The sequence below is a fragment of the Octopus sinensis genome, linkage group LG23, assembly GCF_006345805.1.
Source record: "Octopus sinensis linkage group LG23, ASM634580v1, whole genome shotgun sequence".
In the NCBI taxonomy this organism is placed as follows: Eukaryota; Metazoa; Mollusca; class Cephalopoda; order Octopoda; family Octopodidae; genus Octopus; species Octopus sinensis.
The window spans coordinates 21,390,475-21,417,974 of NC_043019.1; the positions used below are offsets into that span (position 1 = coordinate 21,390,475).

The window sequence follows — 27,500 nt, forward strand, 5'->3', positions numbered from 1 at the left end:
AAGAGTAAAAGAGTATATATATATCGTCAGTTTTAACATCTACTTTTCCATGCTTGCAAAGGTCGAAAGGGATTTGTTAAGGTAGACGGCTGGATGCCATTCCTGTTGCTAACCCTTGCCTGTTTCAATGCAAGCCCGATGGCTACATATGTATTCACCAGAGGTTGGAAATGGAGATACTGCTTGAATGAAAGTGACACTTATTTACAACTACAGCATGATACCAAGATAAGGCAATACAAACACATTTACATTCATGACAGAGTTCTTTCAGTTTCCATCTACTAAATCCACTTATAAGACCTTGGTTCATCTGAGGCAAATGTGGAAGACCCTTGTCCAGGGTGCCATGCAGCGGTCAAATGTATGTGCTGTACATGACCTCACCCTCTCCATTGCATGAACAGGTGTACAGTGTACCACACATCAGGTGTTGAAGTGTAGAGGTAGCTAGTTGTTAGACAAATGACATATTTACAAAACAGTCACTATGCCAATTTGTACAAGACAGCAGGAAACAGTTGTTCAAATTAACTTTTCCCCAAGAATTCCTATATCCTGTAGATCAGTAACCTCCAAACTTTTCCACACCATGGTACACTTAATACAGAACTAAAAGTATTGTTGCATGACATCAGATTTTTGAAGAAGTTCTCTGTCTGTCTCTGTATATATATATATATATATATATATATATATATATAATAATAATTAGGGAATAAATCCAAAGTTACAGGGAAAAATTAGATTTAGGATTAAATCCAATTTTATAGTATAAATTTATAAGTTTAAATTATTTGAATAATTTTTTAATTTTTAACTTTTATATTTTTAAATTAATTTTATGTATTGGCTTATGTTTTTCACTGTTTGATTTGCCTAATAGTGGTTTTATCTCTAATTTAATATAATATATATATATATACACATATATATATTTCTCTCTCTCTCTCTCTCTCTCTCTCTCTCTCTCTCTCTCTCTATATATATATATATATATATATATATTATATATATATATATATATACATACATACACCAACAAAATGGACACTATACCTCTCTTGCTTTTTAATGACCTTGAAAAAGTGTTTTTAACCCAGAATATCAGGAATAATTAAAACCTCCTATGGGAGCATTTCCATATTTTTTAATATTAATATTAGATGGGTGCCTGCATTACATATATAAGCACCTAATTCTTTCTTAGCTAGAAGCGACAGAATCCCAAACTAAAGTAAAACAAAGCTGCTCACAGAAAATTAAGCAACAACAATACCTTGTTCAACACAATGACTTGGATTGCATCTTGTAATACAGGGGAGGCATATTCACTCGGTACATTTGGTACCCTGATTTCAATAGATGATGGCGGTCGAGATTCCTGGCTTGAATGATGATCTTCATTCTGCTGGAAATATATGAATACAAAACAGAAATGAGAGGAGTAAATAAATCATTTTTATATTTTATAATTAAATAAAAAAATTATGATTTTACAATGAGCTGAAAATTTGGTATGTACAATTGAGGTAGTATTTAGTTGAACCAACTATCTCTGTGTGAGTATAGGTCCCAACAAGTTGAATTGTTTGTTCCTTCTCAAGCTATGCCTGGCTCATAAGGGTCGGTTTCCCGGTTTCTTGGCGTATAGGTTCCCCACCTGGATGGGACACCGGTCCATCGCAGGTGAGCTGCAAGATGCAGGAGGAAAGAGTGAGAGAAAGTTGTGGCGAAAGAGTCAGCAGAAGTTTCACCATTACCTTCTGCCGGAGCCGTGTGGAGCTTAGGTGTTTCGCTCATAAACACACACATCGCCAATTCTGAGATTCGAACCCGCGATCCCTCGACCGCGAGTCCGCTGCTCTAACCACTAGGCCATGTGCCTCCACAACAAGTTGAATTGCATCTGGTGCTCTCATTGGCTGCTGCTGGAATGAATTTCTGTCTCTCTCTGATATTTATTTTTAAAATAGTGTTGCAAAATGTGCCATCTTGACAACAACATGGCTCCAACAGCAAAATTAGCAATAGGGAAACCACAGACCAGCCCAGTAAGCCAACTTGCCCGGAGAAAAAGAAGTTGTGCACAGCTAGATGTCTTGTGGAATGTAGGGTTTTTTTTCTATGCCCAGCTTCACACTGACTGATCTCTACTTACTGCTTGCCTTTTATACTCATACACTAATCCTCCAAACAGCCATGTGCCTTTGTAACTCTTTTCCAATGTTGTGGTGTTACTCATCATCTAGTGTGACTTACACATTAAACTCCCACTTGCCAACAACATGCTAACTAGTATCACTATCATTACAAAGAACATGCTAAATGTTGTCACGATTTGACATAGCTGTGGCTGCTGGTGCTCTTTAACTGAGGTAATGTCCATTAATTGGCCACCTCTCCTAAGACTGAATGTCTGTATATACATATACATATTGTGCAGCTTACTGTCACAGTAGTTGGAAATTTATTCTGTCATAACAATAGCAAATCTATAATAGCAAATCTCAAAACAAATACTACAGTGTGTATATATTAAGTATGAAGCATAGAAGGTTATAATGGCATAAAGGTTTGCTTGGCAGAATTGTTAGCACGCTGGACGAAATGCTTAGCAGTATTTCGTCTGCCACTACGTTCTGAGTTCAAATTCCGTCGAGGTTGACTTTGCCTTTCATCCTTTCGGGGTTGATAAATTAAGTACCAGTTACGCACTGGGGTCGATATAATCGACTTAATCTGTTTGTCTGTCCTTGTTTGTCCTCTCTGTGTTTAGCCCCTTGTGGGTAGTAAAGAAACAGGTACATGTGTATTGGAGTCTGTGTGTTTCATCACCGATGGTGTGTCTACTGACTTCACCTATCCTTGTCACTAACCACAATGTTCAAAACGTTTTCCCCAAGCATTATCCTGTTGTCATCCCTTCTCTATTAATACCCTGTCATTCGTTTATTACGCCCTAATCCTTTTATCCATCCCCGTCAAACTCCAACTCCTCTCACCCACTCACCCCCACCCTGGCTCTGTTCTCTTCCAGTCACCCCCTCCTGCTCATGCTACTTTGAATGTATAGCGATACCACAAGATGTAGAAGAACCTTTAGGCCTGTCATACACAGTAACTTCTCAAGGATGAAGAGGACCTTTGAGTGTTAGTCCCATGATAAAATGCACCTAGGGAATTCTGCAAAGTGATTCAATGATAGAGAGGAGGGCATCCAGCTGTAGAAATTATGTCAAAATTGAAGTGTATGAGTGAGATATGCTCCTAGGACCATTACGACCTGACCAACTCATACCAGTATGTCAAGTGGACATTAAATAATGATGATGATGATGATGATAATGATGATGGTAAGGCAACAAATAAATATTTTCATCACATTAAATTGATTAACATAAAACTAATTATGTCAAATTATTAGTGGGTATCCAATCCTGGTATATGAAGTATATTTCATGTAATTTAGTGTCTAATTAACAATAATTATTGGGATGCCTTATCTCAAGTGATAACAATAATTAGTTGATATAATTAGAGAATCTGGTTGAGGCTTGGGTGTTTTTTAGTCACTAATTTTTTTTAAGCAAATTAAACAGGATATGTTTAACAGGAACATTTCAGAGAAAGAGAGAGAGAGAGAGAGAGAGAGGAGGGAGAGAGAGAAGGAAAGAGATGGAGAAAGCCAATTATATAATTTAAAAATTAGGCTTTAGGATTTTTTTTACACTTATACAATGAATTATTGGTTGAAAAGCGTCTGTGTGTATCTATCTATCTACCTATCTATCTATCTATCTATCTATCTATCTATACACACATATACACACAAACATATATATGTATACATGCATCAACAAACATTACACATACATATAGAAATGTTGGGAGAAACAGACATAAAAATGATAGAAAAAACCCACCAGATCTTGAGGGAGAAAGATGAGGAAAGTGAAAGAGAGAGAGAGAAGGAAAGAGATGGAGAAAGCCAATTATATAATTTAAAAATTAGGCTTTAGGATTTTTTTTACACTTATACAATGAATTATTGGTTGAAAATCGTCTGTGTGTATCTATCTATCTACCTATCTATCTATCTATCTATCTATCTATCTATACACACATATACACACAAACATATATATGTATACATGCATCAACAAACATTTACACATACATATAGAAATGTTGGGAGAAACAGACATAAAAATGATAGAAAAAACCCACCAGATCTTGAGGGAGAAAGATGAGGAAAGTGAAAGAGAGAGAGAGAGAGAGAGAGAGGGGGGTGAGAGAATGTGAAAAGACCAATATTATTGGTATAGGTCAAGTTACCAGAATTGTTTGAAGAACTGGAGCAAGAGATTAGAGAAATCTATATTTCATCATTTATCAACTGTCTCATGTATCAGTGGCCTGTCTTTTGTTGTTACCGATTCTACTGATTTTATACACACCACACATATATACACACAGGCATACACATGCATGGATGTGTGGATATGTGTAGGCATGTGTGTGCATGAATGGATGTATAAATGTATATCTGTCTATCCTATACATCATCATTGTTTAATGTACACTTTCCATGCTGGCCTGGGTGGGACTATATATATGTATGTGTGTATGCAGTTATCTATGTATGTTTTTCTGTGTCCAAGTGCATATATGTATATATGCGTAAATACATGAGTAGGTATGTGTGTGTATGAATGGATGTATATAAATGTATATGTATGTATGGATGTGCATATCTATCTATCCCATATATCATCATGTATATATGTGTGTTTGTATGCTATCTTCCAGCATGTATACATACATACATATACGTACGTACACACACACACACACACACACACATATATATATAAAAATGTGTGTGTGTGCAGGATCACATTATGTTACCAGTTCTTGTTATTTAACCCTAGGTCAGTGCAGACCAAGCAGAGCTATCATTAAAGATAAGATCTGGAATCCAATGAAAGTGGAATTGGTATGTGTCGGCAGCAGACATTAATCCATAATAGTTTGAAGAGGACAAATACATTACAGAAAATTGATTTGGTGTGTGTGAAGAGAAGCGTCCAACATTTCAGACACTTTTGCAGAGACAGAAGAACTATAGAGGCCGATACCATGGTCACAAAAGGCTAAACATATTAACCTTTTTGTCCTCTCCCTCCCCTTTCTACCACAATGGTATCAGCCTCTGTATTCTGTCTCCTCTTTCTCCAACAATGATATCAACCATTATAGTCTTTCTCTCTTTCTACCACTATGTATCAACCTCTATATGCTGTCTTTCCCTTTTCTACAACAATGGTATCAACCCCTAAATCCTGTCTCTCCCCTCTCTACCACAATCTCTACACTCTGTTTTTTCTTTCTACCACAACAGTATCAGCCTCTGTATTCTGCCCCCCCCCCCGGCCTTTTTTTGCCAGAACAGTGGTAGCAACCTCTCTATTCTGTCTCTCTCCTTTCTACCAGAGTGGTATCAACCTCAATATCCCATTAACACCACCACCATAACCACCACCACTTTCTGTAATCATGGTAATAGAGGACTACCCGGCATTACATAAGTAGTATTTTCTTTCATCACCCTCATGTCTTTCATGAATGAAAGGTAAGAGTGATCTCAGCAGAATACGAACTCAAAATCTAAAATGACCAAAGCACCAAACTGCTGGCTATTACATCCACCACTCTCTCCCACAATCCACTGCTCAACTAATAATACTAATAAGGATTTGCATCAGTGACACAAAGATACTTCTCCTACCGTGGCTACTGCTACTGATGATAATTTCTAATATAAACAGAGATCCAGGAATTTAGTAGAGAGCTGTCAGTTGATGCTCATCAATACCAGTACAAGACCGGTACTTTATTTTATCGACCCCAAAAAGATGAAAGGCACAGTTGACTTCAGTGGAATTCGAACTCTGGGCATAAAGGCATTTTGTCAGGAAATTTAACAATTGTGCTACTCGACTGCTTTTAAGGGTTTCTAATTTAGGCAGACGGCAAGAAATTTTAAGGGAGGGAGATTAGTTGATATCTATTTCTTTATTACCCACAAGCGAGGACAAACAATGACAGACAAACGGATTAAGTCGATTACATCGACCCCAGTGCGTAACTGGTACTTATTTAATCGACCCCGAAAGGATGAAAGGCAAAGTCGACCTCGGCAGAATTTGAACTCAGAACGTAGCGGCAGACGAAATATGGCTATGCATTGTGCCTGGCGTGCTAACGTTTCTGCCAGCTCGCCGCCTTAGATTAGTTGATACCAATGGCATCTCTTTCTCTCCGTAATTAACCCTACACCATTTTACTGTCCCCAGGGAGATAAAATACAAAGTTGAACTCAGTGGCACTTGAACTTAGAACATAAAGAGCTGAAATAAATACCACAAGGCACTTATTTGATGCTCTAACAATTCTGTCAACCTGCTGACGACGACAATGATGATGATGACAATAACCACAACATCAACAACACGCATATAATAACAGAGATTAATTCCAGTAAATGGCCAAGTAGACAATAATAGACACTGTCCAGTTTTCTCTCCTCTTACTACATCAAGTCTTGTTAATTAAATCAATAAACTCAGTGATGATGATGATGATGATGAAGATGATAACCATCTTAAAATAATTCTCATTTTCACCTGTTCCTTTAGTCACCTCGTTATCAACATTATATATTCTAATCAAGACATGTAGTCCTAGACTGGTAATTGTCAGTATTGAATACTCCAATTCTTCCCCCACCCCACTCCTTCACACACACACACACAGCACTATATACCTCCTCCCCTCTCTCTCCTAGACACCATCACCATTACTCCATGCAGATCCCTTCCTCTTAACTGACACTACAACCTGTGTTCTACTTATTGTTACACCACCACCACCACCACTACCACTGTCACTGCTACCACCACCACCACTACTACTACTACTACCACCACCACCACCACCATTACCACTGTCACTGCTACCACCACCACCACAACTACTACTACCACCACCACCATTACCACTGTCACTGCTACCACCACCACCACCACCACTACTACTACCACCACCACCACCGTTACCACTGTCACTGCTACCACCACCACCACCACCACTACTACCACCACCACCACCACCACCACCATCGTTACCACTGTCCCTGCCACCACCATCACCACCACCACCACCACCATTATTTAATCCTTCCACATACTGACACATGCAACAGCAACTGATCAGGTTTCAATTGTGTTTAGTCGACAACCTGTTAGTGAGATGTTAATCAGTGAAACTTCATCAGATTCATGTCATTATTCTCATCATAATTACCCTAGCTTACACTAACGAACCTGTTTCAGAAACGAAGCTTAAGTTGATTTTGTATTCCAAACCCGTCACTTGGAGTTCTAAAAACGCCTTTGATCAAATATTTTACATCTCTTCCCTTCTCACTATGTTCCTCTTTCTCAGTGTCTGTCTGTCTGTTTGTCTCCTTAAACTTTTTCATTACCATGTTCCAAAGAAATGCACAGCTAATTTATGTGTTTAATTTTTCACTTACTACACAGCAGCCATGCTGGGGCGTCACTTGTAAAAGTCCTTTTTTCCTTCTTCTTGTACCTTACATCAGCGGTTCTCAAGCTGACAAACACCACCAGCCCTGACCTACCCACCCACCAGTCTCCCCTTCTTTTTGTATTAACCCTTTAGTATTTAAACCGGCCATATCCAGTCAAAATAGTTAATCTGTTTTATGTTCAAACTGACCAGATCCAGGCTCTCACACCTACCCTACAATGTTATTCTACATCAAGTAATTACACCATCAAGATCTTGAAGATATGAGATAATGCATGATTAATTCAAATCAATGGGAATCAATAGGCATTATGTTTGATGGAATAATCTGAACACTAAAGGGTTAAGGAGGAAACAAATGAGAAACAAACTAGGAAGAAATAAATGAGAGTCCATACTCATATACTTCTTCCTTCCCCATGATGACAAGTGTAACAAAAAAAAAACAAACAAAAAAAACAAAAATACAACAAAAAAAACAAAAAAAGGCCATCATAATTATATTAAACACAGCAATCTGGCTGTTCCTCTTCATTTTTTAATCTTCACAGTCTCCCGACCATATTATGAGAAACACTGCCAGCATACTGATCCTGCTATTTTATGGTAGATTAAATGGATTTAGGTGCATTAACCTATTCCTGACTAGATTTCTAATAAGTGACATTAGTTTAAATGATTCAATGAATTTTTGAAACTAATCGAATATTTTAAAATTTAGTAAAAAAAAAAAAAAAATATTTAAGTTGGTGCTGGGTGGAGGGAACAGAATTGCTAAAGCATTGGACAAACTGCCTGGCAGTAATTATTCTGGCTCTTTCAAATCCTACTAAAGTCTGTTCTGAAGTTATAACTAGCACTCTGTCAGTTATGACGATGTGGGTTCCAGTTGATCTGCTTGTGAAATTGACCAAGCATGCAAGTGGCTGAGCAATCCACAGACATGCATACCTTTAATGTAGTTCTCAGGAAGATTCAGTATGACACAAAATGTAAAAAGGCTGGCTCTCTGAATTACAAGTACAATTCATTTTTGCCAGCTGAGTGGACTGGAGCAACATGAAATAAAGAGTTTTGCTCAAGAACACAATGTGTCACACGTAATTGAACTCAGGACTTTAAGATCATGAGCCAAACACCCTAACCACTAAGTAGTTAGAAAAATGAAAAAAAATTGTTAAGAGGTACCAAAGCATATTCTCAAGTTACAAGAAGGTGAATCTGAGGGAGAATATAAGTAGTGGATCATCATGGAAGGAAAGAGTAGGAAATTTCATGAGAGTGTGGGAGAATAGTCTGGCTCTCTGCTGGTTACAATGAAGAGGGTTCCAGCTGATTTAATCAACAGAACAGCCTGCTCATGAAATTAATTTACAAGTTGCTGAGCACTGCACAGACACATGTCCTCTTAATGTAGTTTTTTAAGGGAGATTCAGTGTGGCACAGAATGTGACAAGGCCGGCCCTTTGAATTACAGATACAACTTATTTTTGCCAGCTGAGTGAACTGGAGCAACGTGAAATAAAGTCTCTTCCTCAAAGACACGATGCACCACTGGGTATTGAACTTACGATTGTGATCCGAATAATCTAAGCCAAGCACCTTTGGGGACGAGAGTGACAAATGGTTAGATGGGGGTAAAGGTGAATAAAGTGAGTGAATAAGGGTGGAGGTGTGGTTGATGGTAAATATCAGTACGATATTTAGGCAGCGAGCTGGCAGAAATGTTAGCATGCCGGGCGAAATGCTTAGCGGTATTTCGCCTGTTGTTACGTTCTGAGTTCAAATTCCGCCGAGGTCAACTTTGCCTTTCATCCTTTCGGGGTCGATAAATTACGTACCAGTTGCGCACTGGGGTTGATGTAATCGACTTGATCCGTTTGTCTGTCCTTGTTTGTCTCCTCTGTGTTTAGCCCCTTGTGGGTAGTAAAGAAATAGGTATTTCGCCTGTTGTTACGTTCTGAGTTCAAATTGTGCCGAGGTCAACTTTGCCTTTCATCCTTTCGGGGTCGATAAATTACGTACCAGTTGCGCACTGGGGTCGATGTAATCAACTTGATCCGTTTGTCTGTCCTTGTTTGTCCCCTCTATGTGTAGCCCCTCGTGGGTAGTAACGAAATAGGTAAATATCTGTACGAAGAAAGGGGGAAGGAGAGAGAGAAAGAGAGAGAGAATTGGTCCAGGAAGGAGGAGGTGACAAGTGACAGCACTGGACAAGAGGACAGCAGGAGTATCTTAAATCTGTAGATCAGTTAACTGAAACTAAAATCAATACTGAACCAAATTTTGACTTTTAATATTGGTACCATTCCAAAAACATACAACCTATTAAACTGGTTCTTATATACTCTATTGACCCTGGAAGGTGAGTTGACCGTACTAAGATTTGAACTAGGAGCACAAAGATATACAAGTAAATATCACGTATTTTTGTCAATGCTCTGTCAATCCTGCCAATTTACTATACTAAAATACATCACCAGAAACTTTCATTTCTTCTCTCTGAGGCTAAGTAATAATTTAGCAAACTTATTGATTGAAAGCAAGCATCTGTTCTACCTCTGGCAACACAGCTTGTCATACAAGCAATGGTAGGGAGAAGAAACAAAACAGCAACAACAAAAAAAAACCCCTTGCATAAGTAATAACTAAGAGCAACTGTCGAGAAAATTCCAAAATATGGCATATCAATGATATGCAAATATTCTATATGGAGAATTCTAAACACAAGAATCTCTGCTAAATCTGTGTTGGCTGAAGCTCAAATGACAGAGTGACCTGAAAATATGATGCCTTATTTTTCTTTCTTTATTTTTTTTTTTGCTTTTCCCAACATTGCAAAAAGCCATGTGGTCAAAGAGTTATGTATTGATCTTCTGTGATTTTTCTGATGTGATGTGTATTGCCTTTTTATTGGGTAATTGTACAGTTTGTAAAACTTTCAATGCAGCTTCCATTGAATGGTGCCAAAAAAATCCATAAGTTAGCTGATGGCATTCACTTGACTTGTAATGAACAACAAACAACATAGCTACACAAGATCATACATGATTATTATTATTATTATTATTATTAGGAGTGGCTGTGTGGTAAGTAGCTTGCTAACCAACCACATGGTTCCGGGTTCAGTCCCACTGCGTGGCACCTTGGGCAAGTGTCTTCTGCTATAGCCCCGGGCCGACCAATGCCTTGTGAGTGGATTTGGTAGACGGAAACTGTAAGAAGCCTGTCGTGTATATATATATATATATATATATATATATATATATATATATATATATATATATATATATGTGTGTGTGTGTGTGTGTGTGTGTATGTGTTTGTGTGTCTGTGTTTGTCCCCCTAGCATTGCTTGACAACCGATGCTGGTGTGTTTACGTCCCCGTCACTTAGCGGTTCGGCAAAAAAGACCGATAGAATAAGTACTGGGCTTACAAAAGAATAAGTCCCGGGGTCGATTTGCCCGACTAAAGGCGGTGCTCCAGCATGGCCGCAGTCAAAATGACTGAAACAAGTAAAAGAGAGTAAAAGAGAGTATTATTTAAGGCAGTAAGCTGGCAGAATCATTAGAACACTGGGAAAAATACTTAGCGGCATTTCGTCCATCTTTACATTCTGGGTTCAAATTCCACAAAGGTCGACTTTACCTTCCAGGGTCGATAAAGTACCTACCCTTTCCCCCAAAATTGCTGGCTTTGCACCAAAATTTGAAACCATTATTATTATTGTTATTAAGGTGGGGAGTTGCATAATTGTTAGCATGCTGGACACAATGCTTAGCGGCATTTCGTCTGTCTTTATATTGAGAGTTCAAAATATGCCAAGGTCCATTTTGTCTTTCATCCTTTCAGGATCGATGAAATAAAGACCAGTAGAAGACTGGGATTGATGTAATTGGCTTATCCCCTCCTGCAAAATTGCTTCCCTTGTCGCAAAATTTGAAACCATTATTATTATTATTAGTAGTAGTAGTAGTATTGTTATTGTTGTTAGTATTATTTGGAGAATGTTTAAGTACAAATGAAGGTGGACGACCATATTAATCTAATTTATTACTCTAGATTCTGATATCAAATCCAGGCAAAATAAACTTTACTTTTCATTTCAACATGGTTGATGAAGCAATAATCAGTACTATACAAAACTTCCATTCACTAGACTATACTCCCGCTGCTACAATATCTGATTATGTGTCTATTCTTTGGGGAAGTTCTTAAATGGAGGAAGTAAGCAATTCTGGAGAAGAGGCACGTGCAAATGCGACACTGTTGGAGCAGAGCTGATGTAGGAGCCACTAAGTAGCTGCTCAAACTGTATGAATTAGTAGCTAAATCTTTACCAAATTAAACCCATGTAGGCCCTTAAGATCTGTGTATATGATGTAAAGCAGAAGTTAAAAGCTATGAGCTGCAAAGACAAAAATCTTTTACTTTCAAATTATTTGACAAAATATAAAATATTAACGAACACAGCATCACAACCAATGTTCGAAAAGTAAATACAAACCTAAGAAATATTTTCCTGAGAAAAGCACAAAATATTACGTGCACCATGTTACTCTTTTACTCTCTCTTTTACTTGTTTCAGTCAGTTGACTGCGGCCATGCTGGAGCACCGCCTTTAATCGAGCAACTCGACCCCGGGACTTATTCTTTGTTGTAAGTCCAGTACTTATTCTATCGGTCTCTTTTGCCGAACTGCTAAGTAACGGGGACATAAGCACACCAGCATCAGTTGTCAAGCAATGCTAGGGGGACAAACACAGACACACAAATGCATAAATATATATACATATATACGACGGGCTTCTTTCAGTTTCCGTCTACCAAATCCACTCACAAGGCTTTGGTCAGCCCGAGGCTATAGTAGAAGACACTTGCCCAAGGTGCCACACAGTGGGACTGAACCCGGAACCATGTTGATGGTAAACATATATATATGTTGATTTTTATTTATATATTAAAAAAAAAAAAGGGATCATTGGGAGGGTTATTGATTTACCACAATGGGTCTTGATGGTAAAATGTTGGGGACCACAAATACAAACATGTAAACAGATGTGTTTGTACCTCATGAATGGACCTTCATTCCATTTCTATCAGCTCTACAATGTGCTCTCACTTCTCCCAGCCTTAAAATGTGCACCCTTTTTTTCCAGTCATAAATTCCCCCCCCCCCCCCATTCTTCTTAGCCCTAAAATGAACTGCCCCTCCTACCACAAGAGCCTCCTTCAATCTTCAGTTATTTTCCACATCTTCCAGTCATCTCCTCCTTTACATCATCAGCTGGAAAATGTAGTCAGAAAATTATAATTAACTATAATTTTATATAATTCTATAATTTTATGCCCCTATATATATATATATATATATCACTGAGTAAATCTATTAGTGGGCAAAATTTGAAATATTTCACACTGAATCATACAGTAGATCATAACACCAAATGAACATGGTACCACCCCACCTTGCCCTGTCCAATTTTAGTACTCCAAGTGATCATCAAGTTTGCCTTGTACATAGCACGGGCCCTGATGCAAAGTCAGCTTAAGCAGAGTGGACCACTCAGGCTTGTCAACAACAATTGCTAGTTCCCTTCCCTGCAATGTTATACTTTTACAGTCAACCTATCAGCTAAATAAATCTTTTTGTGCCCGGCATGGAATTTAAAATTGAATCAACATTCAAGAAGAAAAATGGAGAAAAAAGAAGTCCACTTACATCTTCAACTGTTGTGGTGGGTAAAAGTTTCAAAGGCTTCACAGCCATATGGTCAAGGTAGTTTTCATACCTAGAAAATGCATGAAAAATAAATATAAATTCATGACAAACTAGGTTGAAATCAGTTTATTTTTTTATTTTTTACATGGTAAAGGAGAAAAATAAAAAGAAAAAGAAAAAAAGAAAACGAAAATTGTTACAACAAAAGAAATCTTTAAATTACAATAAAATCAAAAGGTGCATGATGGCCTAATGGCTAGAGTGTTAGCAGTATGACTGTCAGATCATGGATTCAATCCTTGGACAAAGCAGTGTGTTGTGTCCTTGAGCAAGGGACCTCATTTCACATTTCTTCAGCTACACTCAGCTGAATTAAGTATTAGTAGTTACCTTGTGATAGGACACAATTCAAGGTGTCTTACCCATGGAGTGAGGTGGGGGCTTCAAAAGTAGGATCAGCTATCATCTGACATTAAAAGACTATAGTTCAAAATACCCATGACATTAACTCTCTCTCTCTCTCTCTCTCTCACACACACACACACAAATTCACCAAAAAAAAAGAGGAAAAAACAACAAATAAAAGCACAATATAATTAAGGGCTCACTAATGAATTTCTACCATTAGCAGACTTTTAAATAGTTTGTTTACATTGTTAGAAATTTTAAATATTTCATTGAAGAAGAAGACCTGACACCTTAATTGTAAAAAGTACAGTGTTTAAGAGAGAATATTTTTGCAAGAAAATATGTATTTTATTATAATAGGCTGTTAGAAAAATTTGCCATTATTTTACCCATTTATTCTAATCCTCCCCAATGTTATCTGAATTAACACAAAAAATATTTTTACTGTAGTGTTATATGGGGCTTTTTTGTAGCTCTATTCTTCCTCAAACTTCCGTTCATCAGTTTTGAAATTTGAATAAATTGTACCTCTTTTCATACATATGATATTGCAATGACAGCGTGGAAGGTGTTTATAAGCCATTTAAGAAACACACAAAACCGTTAGATTTACTTCCACATTTAAATTTAATTTGTCAAAATATTTTCTTCACTTTGAGACCATGACCTGTTCACTGACAAAACTTCGTGCTGCATCTCTGATGAAGCTTTGTCAATGAACAGGTCGTGGTCTCAAAGCGACGAAAATATTTTGACAAATTAAATTTAAATGTTGAAGTGAATCTAACGGTTTTGTGTGTTTCTTAAATGGCTTATAAACACCTTCCACACTGCAATTGTTTTCGTTCCAGCACACAATCTCAGATCAAGTCACTTGCTATGCAAGTACATCTCTGATATTGCAATGCTAAACAGAAAAAAAATTGAATGAATTTATCTCACAAATCAATTATTTAACCTCAGTCATGAAAGGAGCCTCTACATTAGGGGTTCTCAAATTGGGGTACACAAGAGAAATTGCGAGGGTATACAAGGTTTGTAAAAACACTGGAATTTTGAAGTAATCACAATCAATTAAGCACAACTTGTGGGTCTTGAAAAATGCATGGAAAGCCTTTTGCTGTTCCCATCCATTTATCATTGTGAACAAAGGGGTTTCAAAAAATCTTTTATCATTTCTTTTAATCTCCTTTTGTTTCAGTCTTTAGACTGCAGTCATGCTGGGACACCACCCAGAAGAATTTTTATTTTTAGTTGAATGAATCAACCCCAGTAGTTTTTTAAGACTGGTACTTATTCTATCAATCTCTTAGGCTGAACTACTAAGTTATAGGAATGTAAACAAACCAACGCTGGGTGTCAAGTGGTGGCGGGGGAAACACACACACATATAAGATGGGCTTTTTTCAGTTTCTGTTTACCAAATCCATTTACAAAGCTCTGGTTGGACAGATGCTTATAGTACAAGACTCTTTCCAAGTTGCCATGTGGTGGAACAACCTGGAACCATGTGGTTGGGAAGCCACATGTGTATGACCAAAAATAAATTTCATACAAGACTGTTAGCATGATTGTTACCAGCATTGCCTTACTGGCACTTGTGCCAGTGGTACGTGAAAAAGCATTCGAGCGAGGTCGTTGCCAGTACCGCCTAACTGGCCCCCGTGCTGGTGGCATGTAAAAGCACCCACTACACTCTTGGAGCCCTTCAATCAACTGCTGGCATTAGGAAGGGCATCTAGCTGTAGAAACTCTGCCAGATCAAGATTGGAGCCTGGTGCAGCCATCTGGTTTGCCAGTCCTCAGTCAAATTGTCCAACCCATGCTAGCATTGAAAGCGGACGTTAAATGATGATGATGATGATGATGATGATGATGAACTGTTAATTGAGAATGTTTATATGGGTGAGACTCTCTGAAATTGTGCCTAGAACTGGGTAACTTGTTTGAACATTCAAGTCATTCATCTCATTAAAAATGTAACATTAACTTAAATGAAACAGATTTCTTACATAATTATGAAACCAATAATTTTAGAAGAAACAGTTGATTAAATTGACTGATACTTTAATTTACTGATTCTGGACATAGAGAAAGTAAGGTTGACGACAGCAGGATTTGAACTCTAATTAAATTAATAACAGCCTCGCCTGGCCTCCATGCCGGTGGCACGTAAAAAGCACCATCCAATCGTGGCCGTTTGCCAGCCTCGTCTGGCACCTGTGCCGGTGGCATGTAAAAAGCACCCACTACACTCATGGAGTGGTTGGCGTTAGGAAGGGCATCCAGCCATAGAAACATTGCCAGATCAGACTGGGCCAGGTGCAGCCTTCTGGCTTCCCAGACCCCAGTCGAACCGTCCAACCCATGCCAGCATGGAAAGCGGATGCTAAATGATGATGAATACATGTCTATCTTTGGTTTTATATTGTCCAACCATTCTATATAATATTCTTCCTACAAGATACACTAATACTGCAGGACATGATGAAGGGTTACAAGGAAGAAAATGCTTGAGTGTTCTAGAGCTTCTTAATTTTTGCATTAGTCCCTTGTTTCAAGTATGAAAGCAAAGACTTCGCTGTCGCTTTTCAAGTCACTTAATTTAATCACTCGATTGAGCACTTGTACTTCTTAAGAGTGAAGTAGAGTTTCCAACGTTCGCTTTCTTAAATGATAAAAAATTCACAAAGAACGTGAACTAACAAATGTATAAATGTAATTTTCTTTTGAAAACATTGCAAGGTTTTAATGTGGAGATTGAGGCTACTTCAACTTAAAGTAGCTATGTGCTGTCAAAATGATATGATTATTATTTTTAATGAGATTTTAAGTTACCAAACTAGTGCCATTAATTTTTGACAGGAAAAAATATTAGCATGATGATTCACAAGATTCTAAAGAAATAACATTTTGTATAATACTGGTATGGCTCAGTGGTTAAGAAGTTTGCTTTGCAACTACAAGGCTTTGAGTTCAGTCCCAGAGTGTGGCTCCTAGGGGGAACTGTTTTTTACAACTTTGAGATGATCAAAGTCTTGTGAGTGGATTCAGTGGATCTTTTCGGTTTGAACGGCAGTTTTTAACATAATTTCTAGGTAACTAAAAAATTTTAAACTTCGTATACTGGTAGAATGTGTTTATAAAACATCTTTTTCTCTTGGCTTTATTGAGAAAATTCTATAGTTTGTAAGATATTTGTTGTTTTTTTCTTCAATTTCTGCAATTTCAACCAATCACTGACGTCTATTGAGGTAAAAAAACATTCTGTGCCGTATGAATATGTCCCTCGTTTAAGAAACAGATTGGGTTTATTTACATTTGTGAAGAAAAAAAAGATACCTTCCCCCCACCCCTAACCCTAACCCTAAAACAGATTGAAATGCAATAGATCGATACTAGGGTCATAATTATGGGTGACAATTTCATATGACACCGCTAGAAAAAACTGCCGTTCAAACCGAAAAGATCCGATACAGTAGACAGCAATTGAAACTTATTATATGCATCTGTGTGTGGGTGTGCCACCATGTGTTGACATTGCATGGTAACTGTGATCAAATGTCGCCATCGTGCAAATGGTGTGATTGACTTGCAATCTTCCATGAAAACATGTCTGACCATTGTATTACCATGTTCAATGGATGAGGGGAAAATATTACCTCACTTAGAAATAGATGAGAGTTGTGGCAGGAGGAGCATCTGGCTATAAAAAACATGGCTCAACGAATTTCATCTGAACCATATAAAGTATGGAAAAGTGGACACTATAATGATGATGATTATGATGATGCACCATAACAAAATTAAAGTACAATTGTTGTTTAGTTCCAGGGCAACCTGATTGAATATGCTCATGATCATAGAAATTCCAGCCATGACCATCCCTGGCTGTTTTGAGTAGTTGTTAGCTTCAAATCAGCTCTGTTCAAACAAACTGTTAAACAAAGATGTTCCAGCCATGACCATCCATGCCATCATATTTTTAGGCATAGTAAATAAATAACCAATGATATTAACAGGCTGTGATATGAGGCAGATTTAGTTGCTATTTCAAGCTGGTCAAGTGACCATATAAAGTTACCCTTACCGACTTGCAATTTTGTGATACTGTTGCAGTTTAGCCCTAGGTCAAACCTGACCAAACAGACCTCTTATCAAAAACATTACAGTGATGACCACCCCATCTTATTTCCAAGCACAGTGCATCCAGAACAACATTGTTCGACATCTTCTTTCTTAGGGTAAGATTTGTGGCAAGTTTGGCTGCTATTTCTAGCATGCTGAGTGACCACATAAAGTCTCTCACTCTCTCCCTCCCCGTTTGTCTTTTCACCCCATAACCAACCCCTTCTCCACACTGTTAACTTGTGCCCCTCCACCCAATATGTCAGGATGGTCATGTTACCTCTCAAGTAATCATATCATTGTTGTGTGGTTTATGCAAGTTGAAGTGTGAACCCAGATAATGAAGAACTAGAACAAAAGACTTATTTAGCCACTAATGGCTGCTGTATGTGTATCTATGCATTTATACATACATATATATATATATATATATATATATATATATATATATATATATATATATATATTTATATGCATATGTACTGTGGAACATCTTTAATGTTCAGACAGCTGCAATGAACTGATTAAAGATGATATTCTTGCCTTCTTCTTCTCTCTCTCTCTCTCTCTTTCTCTCCTTCTCAATACCCATATATCTCTCTTTCTATTGCTCCATCAATTTTACATATACACTACTTATTTCACAGTCATACAATCAATTAGCATTAGTCCTTCACACGCACTCTCTCTCTCTCTCCATTTCTCGATTTTACACATATATACATATACACAGTCTCTCTTGTACATATATACTCTCTCAAGCTAATTTTATACACCTTTACTGTTTCCCATATATATATATATGTGTGTGTGTGTGTGTGTGTATATATATATGTATGTGTGTATATATATATATATATATATATATATATATATATGTATAAATGCAGTCTCTAAGTTGCTCTCAACACACACACAATTTGTCTTTCTCTTTCTCATACATTCACACATGCTATTTCTTTCTCTCTCTCTTTCTTTTTTTTCAAACACAAACACACTTTCTTTCTGTCATACACACACTCTGTCTGTCTGTCTGTCTCTCTCCCTCTCAGATATGGATACACACAAATCCAGTGTTAAATATGTGGGAATCTATCAAATATACAGAAATTGGTAGAGATACAACGAAAGAAAGAAGGAAGAAAGAGAGACAGAGACTAAAAGAGAGAGAGACAGAGACTAAAAGAGAGAGAAAGAGAGAGAGTGAAAACGATAAGTGTAGAGGGAAATAAACATAAAAAGAGAGAGAGAGAGAGAGAGAGAGAGAGAAGGGAAGACAGTGAGAGAGGGAGAAAAAGAGACGAAGAAGACAGAGAAAATAGAGATAAGAAATGGGGGTGAGAGAGAAAGACAGAGAAGGAGCATAGGAAGGGAGAAGAAGAAAGGGATATACAAAGAAGGGGAGAAAGTGAAAGTGAAAGAGAGAGAGAGAGAAGGAAGGACAGAGTGAAAGAGAAGTAAAAATAACAAGGAATATCTATGCAGAAGTCCAAGATTTGTTTTGGTAACAACAACAACAACAACCAAAGTAAGCAACTTAAAATAGATCTATAAATCACAAACCACTTTTACTTTATCCCCCCTCCTCTTCTCCATTCCCACCTTTTACTCTCCTCAAAAGACACACTGAATATAATAATAGATCAATATTCTGTAGAATAACAACAACAACAACAACAATAATAATAATAATAATAATACTAATCCTTTTCACTAATGGCACAAAGCCTGAAATTTGTGGGGAGGGGGACTAGTCGATTCCATTGACCACAGTGTTTCAGTGGTGCTTAATTCATCGACCCTGAAAGGATGAAAGGCAATGTTGACCTCAGTGGAATTTGAACTTAGAACGTAAAGATGGATGAAATGCTGCTAAGCATTTTGCCTGGTGTGCCAACGATTCTGCCAGCTTGCTGATTGGATAAGAACAACAACAACAATGATGATGATGATGATGATAATAATAATAATGATGGTAAATAGTTTCTGAGTTAGGTATCAAGGCCAACAATTTCAAAAGGGAGAGTGCTAGTCAATCATATTGACCCCACTACTTGCCAAGTACTTTATTTAAATGACCCAAGATGGACAAAAGGAAAAGGTGACCTTGGTGAGATTTGAACTGTATACAACTGGAAGAAGTACCACAAACCATTTTGGTTGATGTGCTAACAATTCTGCTAGTCTATCATCTTAATACTAATGCTAACCATTTCTAACATAAGAACAATACGTGTAATTCCGAGAGAGGAGGAGGTTAGTCAATATCATGAATCATAAGTACTTAACTAGTACTTTAGTTTATCAATTGCACATTGTCTATGTGTAATTGGAGCAAGATATGTGAAAGCATGTAGCCAGGTTATTAGGGTTTGGCTCATAATCATGAGGTCATAGATTCAATCCCTGGTCTAAGCAGTGCATTGAATTCTTAAGCAAGGTGCTTCATTTTATGTTGTTCCAGTCCACTCAGGTGTAAATAAGTACCAGTCATGTGGTAGTGCAGCCCTTTCTCCCTCCAGTTGTCACACCCTAGATATGCCACTGGGTCAAGGTGGTGGCTAAGACAAGAATGTGTCTTTGGTGGTGGCTAAGTCAAGAATGTGTCTATGCCTGCCTGCTCATTACCCTAAAGACACCTAAACCAATCAACAAAAACATGGCACATGGTACCATGTCATACTCACTTGGGAGTGATGTTTATAGTTTCCATATTACATATTTATCATATGTTCGGCTACAAATGTTATTCTATCTACCAAATTTTTATGGGTGGGACTCTAAATCTGTCACTGGTTTTTAACATTGCTGCCACCACCACCAGCACCACCATACTGTTGGGTGCCTTTAGTAGAGTCTACTCTGTTGCAAGCATTTGGATCAGATTTCTGATCTGAATTCCTCCTCTATTCACAGCACTAGTCTCTGGGGTCCTGCAAAGATGTTATTCCCTTAAGCCTTAAAACATTAACTACAGCTAAACAAACAGGATCACATATCAGAACCAAGGCTTCTTTCAATTCTTCTCTCAATCCACTGAAGTATGTGTGCATATATATTTTGAAGTTTCAACCAGCTAAGCTATTGTCAGCAGTCTGATGATGGCTTAACTGGCTGAGACTTCGAAGTCACTCTCAACAACAGTCTTGTAATAAATTTGTACTCTACAAAAGTAAATATTAAAGTAAAATTGTTTTTATTATAACTGAACATAAAAACAAACATTTATATGTATGTGTGTGTGTTTGTGTGCATGCAAGTGTTAAAATAGCCAAAGAATTTCCTTTCAAACAGGTTATATTATTAAAGACATGACTGTTTGTCTTCAATCTTTTTTATTAAGAGATTTTCATATTAACTCTTTAGCATTTAAACCAGCCATATCCGGTACAAATATTTTGTTTTATGCTCAAACTGGCCAGACACAACCTTGCAAACTTATCCTATAATCTCTTTCTAATAATATACAATCACATCAGCAAAAGCTATGGTATATCTTCTATCTTTTACTTGTTTCAGTCATTAGACTGCAGCCATGCTGGGGCACTTCTTGAAGAATTTTTAGTTGAATGACTTGACCCCAGTACTTTTTTTAAGCCTGGTACTTATTCTATTGGTCTCTTTTGCAGAACCACTAAGTTATGAGGATGTAAACACACCAACACTGGTGGGGGATAAACACAGACACTAAGACACACACACGATGGTCTTCTTTCAGTTTCTGTCTACAAAATCCACTCACAAGGCTTTGATTGGCCCAAAGCTATAGTAGACACTTGTCCAAGATACCACACAGTGGGACAGAACCCAGAACCATGTGGTTAGGAAGCAAGCAAGCTTCTAACCACACAGCCACACTTGCACCTATATGCATGATTAATTCAAAATGATATGAACAAATAAACGTTACATTTGACAGAGTAATCTGAATTCCGAAGGGTTAACTCAATAATTTGACTGGTTATATATTTTATAAACTTCCCACTTCGCCATCAGAAACATAAAAGGAAAAGTCGACCTTGACAGGAATTGAATATAGAACACAAAGATGTGTAAGTAAATGCCAAAGGGGATGCTGGCCAATGCTCTAATGATTCTATCAATCAGGTACTGAAGCTAATAAAAGAGGATTTAGACTGTCTGGAAAGTTTTACAAAATTCTTAATTAGCTTGTTAGAGTCCTTCTAGTAACAATTTTTCTTGTCTTTTATTTCCTTTTCTTTAAGCACTCGAAATAGAAAAATCTAATTAAAAGCCTGTCATTAGTGATGCATGGAACATTGGAACGATGTAGAAAAAAAATTACAAGATGAAAAAATTTTAATCAAAAATACCTTAATAAGACCACTTTCAGTACAGGTTGCGTTAACCCTTTAATGATAGCTGAAGCGTTTAAGTGACTCCTGCCATAGAGAACTTGTCCGTTCACCTGCAAAAAGAGAAAAATAAATTAAATAAATAAGAAAACAACATACAATGACAATATGATCGATAAGTGTCAACGTTTGTTAATTAGTTTGGAAACAATATTATTGATTGACACTAAATCTTTCCCAAATTTTGCACATGACTCCAAAATCATTCTAAAATAATGCATGAAGAAAAATATCTCTAGTTTGAGGTTCCCCTACAGTACAACTGGGAGGATTCAGGAAAAGTGATGTTGAATGACTGACAGTTGTAATGGAGTGGTAGTGGAGTAGAAGTGTTAGAGTGAAATATAGAAACATCAGTCTACGATGCCAATGTCTGTTTTCCTTTCCCTTAATTTTCTCTAAGTTCTCTCTTTCTCTTTATTCATCCAGCTCTCTATTTTTCTCACTGTCTCACTTTCACTCATCCTTTCTATCTGTCTCTGTCTCTATCACAACAGACACATTTACTCACTCAACTCTCTTAGACAACAAAGTATAGACAAATATAATTTTTTTTTCACTCTTTGTTAATCAAAATTTAATGTTGTTAATGTGTGAAATACAATGTGATTGTGTGTCTGTGTTTCTTTGTGCTTGTGGGTGTGTGTAAATACACACACACACACACACAAACACAAACATATTTTATTTCTTTACTACCCACAAGGGGCTAAACACAGAGGGGACAAACAAGGACAGACAAACGGATCAAGTCGATTATATCGACGCCAGTGCGTAACTGGTACTTAATTTATCGACCCCGAAAGGATGAAAGGCAAAGTCGACCTCGGCGGAATTTGAACTCAGAACGTAACGGCAGACGAAATACGGATACGCATTTCACCCGGCGTGCTAACATTTCTGCCAGCTCGCCGCTCTTACAAACATATGGATGTGTATATGTGTGTGTGTGTGTGCACAGAGTGCGGTGAATAAACTGTCGTCTAAGTTACGCAAAAATGAAAATAACACTGACATCTCATTTTAACAGATATGTTTACCAAAATTACATAAAAATATCTTCAAATACTAAAGAATAAATTTATTCAATAAAACTGCCATTGGCTTCAACCACAGCCGCCAGACAACTTTGGAGTCTCCTGCAACTCTTCTGGATAGTTTCCTTGTTGAAGATGGTGAATGCTGCTATAATCCTTGCCTTCAGTTCATCTTTGGTGTTACAAGGAGTTTTGCTGGTCTCTCGCTCAACCATGCCCCACACATAATAATCAAGGGGTTGTAGTCTGGGGAGTTAGGGGGCCAGATGTTAGGGGTGATGTGGTGCAGAGACCTGTTGCTAAACATAGGGTCATCCAGCAGCGACCCTCTTAACCCAGGGCAGCACTACCTCCTCCATGCACTTGATGTAGGCCTCTGTGTTGAGTCTTAGGACATGTGGGAAGATGAATGGAGGTATAACATCACCATCACTAGTGATCACTCCAAACACCATGATGTTGACTGGATGTTTGATTTTTATCACTCTCAGTACATGTCCTCAAAGTGACACCCAAACACTCTGAAATGTTGGTATTGGGGCTTCCGGTGTGAATGCCAAGCAGTACAGCGTGTTGTTTCCAAATTTCTGGCAGAGTGAATTGTGTCATGGAGCTGTTTTTCTCAGATGGTTACCCAACTGACCCTACTATACTGTGTAGTCAACAAAATGAAAAACAAACAATGCACACGCGTAAAATTAAAAATATAAAATGGTATCAATTTTCCCATCATACCCAGTATGTATATATATATATATATATATATATATAGGTTAGCAGAGTTAGAAGTTGGAATAACCATCTATGGGATAAGAATATCTGTTTTTACTATTGGTATAAATTACCTATGTTAACCCTGGGCATACATATGCAAGGGTATTATGTTCATAGGATAAAGGCAATGAACAAAGATAATCAAGAGATTATCAGGAATCAAATTAAAATTAAGCAGAAAATGGAGAAATCTTGATCAACTAACACTGACTATTATTGACTAACATCAATTATTATTTTTTAATACAAAACTTTATCCCATCTAACAGCCGTTTCTGCTTCCAATGTCCTACAGTGTTGCCACTGAAAATTCTGAGAATAATGTTTGTCATATTTTCTGACACATCCAATCTGGAACAGGGAGCTTCATCAGAGTGAAGAAAAATACATAAAAGAAAAGAAAAGAAGAGCCTTGGGAAGAGGAAAGAAGGCTTAATTTATTTAAATCATACCATTTTGCAGTGTAACGTTTCAGGACGTTGAGTAAATGACAAAATTAGAAATATTATTTGGTAGGTTAATCTTTCTTTAGGAGTAACAGGATGTATAAATAATAAGAAAAGTAAAATAAATACTTTACCATAACAGGATATGCTAATAAGTCTAGAAAAGGGAGGATTGATAGTGCCATAACTTTTAGAAGTAACCATAATAGTTCTTAAGATTATGCTAATAGTACTAATTAATATCCGTCCGTGGCCGTTTGCCAGCCCCGTCTGGCATCTGTGCGGGTGGCACGTAAAAAGCACCCACTACACTCATGGAGTGGTTGGCGTTAGGAAGGGCATCCAGCCGTAGAAACACTGCCAGATCAGATTGGGCCTGGTGCAGCCTTCTGGCTTCCCAGACCCCAGTTGAACCGTCCAACCCATGCTAGCATGGAAAACAAACGCTAAATGATGATGATGATGATGATAAATAAAATGCCCATCAATTAATTAAATTTATTTACTTACTAATATATTGTAAAGACCAAACACCTATTGTCTGTAATGGGATTGACCAAAGTCCAGCCCTGAATGTAATTGGTCAGTATACACCTCACTTGGATTTTATCTCTTCTGAGGTTCCACTCACTATGAAACATGTAGCCCAGATTTCCCATATTCCATTCTGTATCTCTTGTACATATACTCTGAATGCCTTGCTTACCTGGGCATAGATACATTGAAGCTCTGATGTCTGGCAACTGACTTGGTAAACACCCACAAAATTATTAACCATCTCTGTCCCTAGATCTGAATGAGTGCATATCCATATAGGCGCAGGAGTGGCTGTGTGGTAAGTAGCTTGCTTACCAACCACATGGTTCCAGGTTCAGTCCCACTGCGTGGCATCTTGGGCAAGTGTCTTCTGCTATAGCCTTGTGAGTGGATTTGGTATACGGAAAATGAAAGAAGCCTGTTGTATATATGTGTATGTATATATGTATGTGCGTGTATATGTTTGTGTGTCTGTGTTTGTCCCCCTAGCATTGCTTGACAACCGATGCTGGTGTGTTTACGTCCCTGTCACTTAGCGGTTCGGCAAAAGAGACCGATAGAATAAGTACTGGGCTTACAAAGAATAAGTCCCAGGGTCGATTTGCTCGACTAAAGGCGGTGCTCCAGCATGGCCGCAGTCAAATGACTGAAACAAATAAAAAGAGTATAGTGCTAAGTAATGCCATTGGATGGTGTAAAGGTGGCTCTGTATACTATGGCCCTTGAAAGACAAGATCCTTCTAGAGGGCACAACAACCACCTTGAGCACCTTTTTGAGCTCCATGTGTTTAACACACATGGGCATGCCTACAGACAGCACAGCTCCCATGACTTTCGGAAACATTTTTTCACACTCAGAATTGCTGAAGCATGGAACAGACTGCCATCATTGCTCATACATTGTTCACTTTCCTGATTTTTGAGCATAATTCTATGTACTGTACATGCACCTTTGATGCGTTGTAGTGCACCTAAGCATTATATACAATATTTTCATTGTTATTATATATATATATATACTAGCAGTATCGCCCGGCGTTGCTCGGGTTTGTAAGGGAAATAACTATAAAGCATTTTTAGAGAGTTATAGCCAAAAAATAGCAAAAAAATGGGAAAAAAATTATGGTAAATTTTTTTTGAGAGTTAAAAAAGGTCGAGTTGCGTCCCCTAGACAGTATGTGGTTTGTGTTTCTGATTCTCGACCCCATGTCGAATTTATCGATTTTTTTCAGAACTGGGGGAACTTTTCAAAATTTTCGCTGCGTTAGTTTTGAATTATGACATTGGGCTATGTGTGTGTCAAGTTTCATCAGAATCGGTTGAAAGCCGTGGTCAGGGTGAGGGTACAACCAAACAGACACACAGACACACACACAGACAAACTGCCGTTTATATAGAGAGAGATATATATACATGTATTGCGAGCTGGAGTGAACGACTGCTATGTTTAGTGGATGAGTATCCATCACAAAGGATGATCATAAGAAGGTCAAAACAGTACGATCTGATGGTCTCAGGGATAAAATAGTAGGGAGTTCCCTCCTCACTTGTAATATATATTGAGTGCAGAGTGCGCTGCCATAACCAGCTGGAGGAGGTGTCCTCCAGGGGTTAAAATTAGCAGTATCATCACTTCCTAGAGAACAGCAGTGTCTAGATGGCATTAAACACTACTTGTTAGTATGAATACTTCTTTCATCTCTTAGAGATTTTCTTGACTATATATATGTGTGTGTGTGTATATATATATATGTATATATCCCCACACATGTATACACACTTACAGACATACATAGTGAAGAATATATGATATAAAATAAATTACGAGTTAAATATATATATATATTATATATATATATATATATATATATATATATATATATATATATATATACATATATGTGTGTGTGTGTGTGAGAGAGAAGGGGGAGAGCAAGCATCAATATGTCTACGTATGAAGTAGCAATGAAATAGAGAGACAAAGTTTAGTGTTTGAGACTTCATCTCTCCAGAATGATCACCATTGGAAAAGATTAAAGAATTAATCTGTTCTTTTCCTCTAAGAACAGAATCAAATTCTTACATTTGCAGAGAAACAAATGTTAAAAAAAAAAAAAAAAAAAAAAAAATGAGGTTTTGAAGAGAAACAGACAAAAAAAACCAACAAAATGTTAAGAAAAGCCAAAAAAAAAACCTCCAAAAAGACCAGCATTTTATTTCTATTTGCCAGACAAGATAGGAGAGAGAGAGAGAAGAGAGAGAGAGAGAGAGAGAGAGAATGAAAGAAAGAAAGGAGAGAAGGTAAGAGAAGAAGAAACTGAGGGAAGAAAAAAAGCATAGCAAAGGATTGTTTGTTTGTTAATGTTGTTTTGTTGATGGTGGTGGCTGTGGTAGGTTGTTGCTTTAGTGGTGGTTGTTGTGATGGTGATGGCATTTGTTGTTGTAAATGTGGT

General features: G+C 37.5%; 1 protein-coding gene across 14 annotated transcripts in view; it reads right to left on the reverse strand.

The window, feature by feature from the left end:
- Window positions 1–27,500, reverse strand: part of LOC115223391 (multiple PDZ domain protein) — a 758,365-nt gene that overhangs the window by 68,218 nt on the left and 662,647 nt on the right. For 13 of the 14 annotated variants that reach the window (XR_005003540.1, XM_036512487.1, XM_036512482.1 and 10 more), the window contains 3 exons: window positions 22,212–22,306; window positions 13,342–13,411; window positions 1,280–1,411 (listed from right to left, as the gene is read on the reverse strand). Coding sequence is in view for 13 of the 14 variants with exons in the window: in XM_036512487.1 (XP_036368380.1) it covers window positions 1,280–1,411; window positions 13,342–13,411; window positions 22,212–22,306 (297 nt within the window). In the remaining variant the exon portion in view is untranslated. The remainder of the gene's footprint in view (window positions 1–1,279; window positions 1,412–13,341; window positions 13,412–22,211; window positions 22,307–27,500) is intronic. The other variant, XM_036512481.1, reaches the window with a different exon arrangement.